The sequence below is a fragment of the Coenobita brevimanus genome, chromosome 28 (assembly GCF_032717465.1).
Source record: "Coenobita brevimanus isolate Jiangsu-jjx chromosome 28, ASM3271746v2, whole genome shotgun sequence".
In the NCBI taxonomy this organism is placed as follows: domain Eukaryota; kingdom Metazoa; phylum Arthropoda; class Malacostraca; order Decapoda; family Coenobitidae; genus Coenobita; species Coenobita brevimanus.
Genome location: NC_136981.1, coordinates 36,870,346 through 36,876,331, shown reverse-complemented (window position 1 = coordinate 36,876,331; position 5,986 = coordinate 36,870,346). Strand labels below are relative to the sequence as shown.

The 5,986-nt window shown below is 42.3% G+C and overlaps 1 protein-coding gene across 1 annotated transcript in view; it reads right to left on the bottom strand.

Moving 5' to 3' along the window:
* Positions 1-2,015: 2,015 nt before the first annotated feature.
* LOC145394732 (uncharacterized) overlaps positions 2,016-5,986 on the bottom strand; it is a 10,303-nt gene continuing 6,332 nt past the window's right edge. The window contains exon 3 of the mRNA XM_080268514.1: positions 2,016-2,199. Within this exon, the coding sequence (XP_080124640.1) occupies positions 2,016-2,199 (184 nt within the window). The remainder of the gene's footprint in view (positions 2,200-5,986) is intronic.

Genomic DNA, 5,986 nt, shown 5'->3' with positions numbered 1-5,986 from the left:
CCACTACTACTACCACCACCACTATTACTACTACTACCACCACCTTTATTACTACTACCACCATCACCACTTCTACTACCACTGCTTATTGCTGCTACCTCTACCACCACCACCTCTATTACTACTACTACAACTACCATTACTACTACTACTACTACCACTACTTGCAACAGCAACAACTACTACTATTTACTGCTGCTACTATTATTTACGTCCACAGCAACTACTACTACTACTGCTTATTACTACTTCAGCTTACTACTACTACTACTATCACTACTCCTGCTACTACTACTACTACCACTACTATTCTACTCCTGCTACTACTACCATTGCTCCTATTCTACTCTCGCTACTACTACTACGACTACTCCTATTCTACTCCTGCTACTACTACTACTACTACCACTACTCCTATTCTACTCCTGCTACTACTACTACTACCACCATTACCACCACCACCACCACTACTACTCCTGCTACTACTACCACTACTCCTATTCTACTCCTGCTACTACTACTACCACCACCACCACCACTACTACTACCACCACTCCTATTCTACTCCTGCTACTACTACTACTACCACCACCACTACCACTACTACTCCCATTCTGCTCCTGCTACTACTACCACCACCACCACTACTACTACCACTACTCCTATGCTATTCCTGCTACTACTACCACCACCACTACTACTACCGTTACTCCTATTCTACTCCTGCTACTACTACTACCATACTACTTCAACCTACTACTACTACCACCACTACTCCTAGTTTACTCCTGTTACTACCACCACCACCACCACCACCACTACTCTTTACAAACCAGTACCAGGGAGTTACAGAAAACAAGAATGGACTCTGTTACAAAAATATATTTCAATAAATACATTACAAATACAATACAAGAGACATTGTACTCTGATAACAGCAAAAAAAATAAAGTTATAGAGATAGTAAAGATAATTAAAGACAGGTAAAGATAAAGATAGTTAAAGAAAGTTAAAGAAAGAGTAAAGATAGTTAAAGAAAGTTAAAGATAGTAAAAGAGAGTAAAAATAGTTAAAGAAAGAGTAAAGACAGTTAAATAGTAAAGACAGTTAAAGAAAATTAAAGAAAGAGTAAAGATAGTTAAAGAAAGAGTAAAGATAGTTAAAAAGTAAAGATAGTTAAAGAAAATTAAAGAAAGAGTAAAAATAGTTAAAGAAAGAGTAAAGATAGTTAAAAAGTAAAGATAGTTAAAGAAAATTAAAGAAAGAGTAAAGATAGTTAAAGAAAGAGTAAAGATAGTTAAAGAAAGTTATAAAGAAGTGTAGTGACCAAGGGCAGTACAGGATGCGGATTCAGAAAGATAGGATGCATTCTTATTTATAGGATGAACGAGATATGGTTAAGTCTCTCCTCCTTCCCGTCCTCGTCCATCCTATAGTAACAAACCTTCTCACACTTCAACCGTCCCCCTTTCCTAATTAACCGTTTGAATTTACAGGAAGAACGAGGTATGGGAAGTTTCTGCTCTCTGCTTTCTTCGTCCTTACGTCTCTCTCTCTCTCTCTCTCATCAATAGCCACAGAATCAAACACAAGACCAACGGATTCAATATACGTCATTCAAAATTTCAAACGCTCTAACCGTTCCTAGGCGGCTATATAATTTGTTTTTCTCCCTATTAAATCCATCGTGGGCAGGCGTTTGGGTACTTTCTGAGAAGGGTATGCGTTCTTGCTCTCCCTCTCTCTCTCTACCCTTTCTCTCTGATTTCTTCCTTGATTCCCTCTCACACTCGCTCTCCATCTCAGTTTCTCTCCCTATCCACTCCGATTTCTTCCGTGATTTCCCTCTCAGATTTCTTCCTTGCTTCCCTCTCCCTCGTTTCTCAAATTTCTCCCTTGTTTTCCACCTCCCTAAGTGTGCGTGCAGCGAGACGACCTGATGTATGAGGGAACAATATTTCAGCTTTGGAATGGGTGGTGATGGAGGGCCCAGCTGCGTGCGTGGAGTGGTGTATTTACGCGATGGAGGTCTGACTGTTGAAATACCCGCCAATCAGGTTGTTATATTGGTGGTACTCGTCTCCCGAAAGCGCTGCGGGGTCAGGTCCAAGACAGGTCACCACAGGGCAGCAGCTGGGGTAAGGCAGAGACAGGTCCTGACGGGTCACGCAGCCAGGTCCTGCAGCAAAGGACCCGCACCTGAAGTAAAGGAAGTGTTTGGTTAGGACTGCAGTACCACACAGAGTAATACCGCACCACACAGTAATACCACACCACACAGTTATACCACACCACACAGTAATACCACACCACACAGTAATACCACACCACACAGTAATACCACACCACACAGTAATACCACACCACTGAGTAATACCTCACCACACAGTAATACCACACCACACAGTCATACCACACCACTGAGTAATACCACACCACACAGTAATACCACACCACACAGTAATACCACACGACACGATAATACCACACCACACGGTAATACCACACCACATAGTAATACCACACCACACAGTCATATCACACGACACAGTAATACCACACCACACAGTAATACCACACCACACAGTAATACCACACCACACAGTAATACCACACCACAGTAATACCGCACCACACAGTAATACCACACCACACAGTAATACCACACCACAGTAATACCAAACCACATAGTAATACCACATCACTTACTAATACCACACCACACAGTAATACCACACCACACAGTAATACCACACCAATTGGGTCATTACCACACCACACCTGTCATGACCTAACCCCTTGCCTGGTCACCTTACCAGCCCTCACCTCTCATGAGTCACACTACACGCAACTCCACCCCAACCCTGCCCACTGACTCACCGTTGTTGTGTGTGTGTGTGTGTGTGTGTGTGTGTGTGTGTGTGTGTGTGTGTGTGTGTGTGTGTGTGTGTGTGTGTGCGCGCGCGCGCGCTTATATGGGCACTGTAATCCAGCCCAGTGAGTCATCATCGTATTGTGTGTGTGTGTGTGTGTGTGTGTGTGTGTGTGTGTGTGTGTGTGTGTGTGTGTGCGGGCATTGCAACCCTGCCTAGTGACTCACCATTGCATTTTATTTTTTTTTCTTTTTCCATGAAGGCATTTTTGCTCTGATTCCATGCCTATACTCTCCTCACTTTCACTTGACCCAAAACTGACATCTCTCCATCTTGAACGCCGAGTTGAAACAGCAGCTTAGGACTACAATATGATTACTAGTCACGAAGAAGTGCTACGGAAAAGAAGTATAGCCATAGCATTGTCTCTTTCTCCCACTGAGTTACGTGAAATAAGCTGCAAAAGGACGAAAATCTGGGCCAAGTTAAAGTGAAAGACATATAGGGACTGAAAGGTTAAGAATGTCCCCTAACATCTTTTCCTAGGCGATTTATTATTATTATTACACCTTACTATCCTCTCTTGCGTTACATACAACCTTCCAATATCGCCATACTCTGCATAAATAAAGTACAAAAGGATACTAACTAGCCATATCCAAAACTAAATCGCTAAGGAAGAGGTGTTAGGGAGCTTCCTTAACCGACAATAAGGGCCAAAGTATGTTCAATTTTGTTCTAGTTGTTCAAGGCGCCTTTGTTGTTCCAGTACTACTTTGTTGTTCCTGAACAAACTGATGGAATTTATGTTAAGGTCAACCACTTGTACCTGATGTGCTGTTTCATCTTTTTTTCTCCTCTCTCTCTCTCTCTCTCTCTCTACCACTTCTACTTGACATGCTGTTTCATCCTTCTCTCTCTCTCTCTCTCTCTCTCTCTCTCTCTCTCTACCGCTTCTACTTGACATGCTGTTTCATCCTTCTCTCTCTCTCTCTCTCTCTCTCTCTTTTCGTGTCTGTGTTCATTTTCTTTCCATTCCCATTTCTTCATTCCATCTCTCTCTCTCTCTCTCTCTCTCTCTCTCTCCATATTTGGCGGCCTATATCGCGTGGTGTAGAAACGCCGACACGTGTAATTTCCCGCGCGTGGAGGTCAACGCTGACGTCACGCGATGCCGGTCCGGAGTGACGCCCGTAACAAGAAAGTTTTTGTCGACACGCACAGCTGGGGTGACGGTGACGCTGCCCATCCCGTCACCGCACAATTACACACCTCTACCGTCACCTTGATCCAAAAGCTCCCTAACACCTCTTCCTCAGTGACTTATTTTGGGATATGGCTGGTTAATGTCCTTTGGTACGGTATTTAAGCAAAGTGTGCCGATATTAGACGGATTTATGTATCACAGAAGAGGACAGTAAGGTGTAATAACCAAAATAAGTCACTTGGGAAAAGGTGTCAGGGAGCTTCCTAACACCTCTTCCTCAGCGACTTATTTTGGGATATGGCTGGTTAATATCCTTTGGTACGTTATTTATGCAGAGTATGGCGATATTAGACGGATTTATCACAGAATAGGACAGTAAGGTGTAGTAAGCAAAATAAATCACTTAATATAACGTGCTAGGGAGCTTCCTAACACCTCTTCCTCAGCGATTTATTTTGAGATATGGCTGTACGTTATTTATGCAGAGAATGACGATATTACACGGCTTTATATATCACAGAAGAGGACTAAGGTGTAATAAGCAAAATAAATCACCTGAGAAAAGGTGTTAGGGAGCTTCCTTTCGCAACAAGAACACAAGATGCCATGAAATATAACAAGACTTAGTAATCAGACAGGAATGAGTCTCCTTGGTTACTAGTCAAAATTACTAGTCAAATCAGCCCTCTAATCTGACTACGCTTGGCCACCAACTGAGCCGAAAGGGGTTGGGTATCCTTGTCATATTAAACACACTATAGTAAGTCCATTTTTACTTGGAGAAAACTGTCGTCCTTTTGCAATATTATGCCTCCCTGTGTGTGTGTGTGTGTGTGTGTGTGTGTGTGTGTGTGTGTGTGAAATGAGACGAAAAGAATGAAAAAAAAAAAAACTACGTTCCTACATCCTGTGTGTGTGTGTAAGAGAGAGAGAGAGAGAGAGAGAGAGAGAGAGAGAGAGAGAGAGAGAGAGGTGGAAACAAAGAAAATATCCGTCGAATAAAGTGCCGGTAATGATGTCAATACACATGAGCAAAGTTTAAAATAACACAACACTTTAAACGTAGACTGAACACTTACGGGTATGGATATGATTGAATTTGTGCTGACACGTGGAATATCTGAGGCGGAGTCAGCAAGGGCGAAGACAAGGTTATTATTATTATTATTATTTTTTAATGCAAGGAAGAAGGAACCAAAGGCCAGGAGCTCGCAAACCGTTCATAAAAAAAAAAAATACAAAAGAGAGCCAAATTCAAGATCCGTTCATTCCGAGATGCCTGGACACACTGCGTTTGAAAGACTGGAGATCACAGGAAGTAGGAAATACAAAGGGAGACAGTTCCAGAGTTGACCTGTTGCATAAATGAAGGACTGGGGGTAACGGTCTTGCATTAGAGAGTTGGACAGAAAAAGGGTGACACGTGGCATCCATTACGCTGGAGAGAGCTATTGACTATGAACATGAAACTTTCCGCTTTTTTTTTAGGCAGGCTTGACTGGAATTATATGTCTGTCTCCAAACGGCAAATTTCTATCTATCTATTGCCAGACGCCTTAATCTAGGGGTGGCCACAAACAAATCGCCTCCATGTCGCCCTGTCCCCCGCCATTTCACTGCCAACAAGTTAACATCCTATTCCCATCTCCCTCAAGGATCTCTCTCCATATGTCTTTAAGCAACTGAACAGATTGAAAATGCCAGGGATTCACTTTGTATTATTATTATTATTATTATTATTATTATTAGACAAGGTTTGTAGAAAGTATTAAGAACATATGGAGCAGACGGGAAGTTGTTGAATGCTGTGAAGAGTATGTATGATGGTGCTAAGGCTGCAGTGCGTGTGGATGGTGAACTAAGTGAATTTTTCTCTTTGAAGGTTGGGTTGAAACAGGGATGTGTC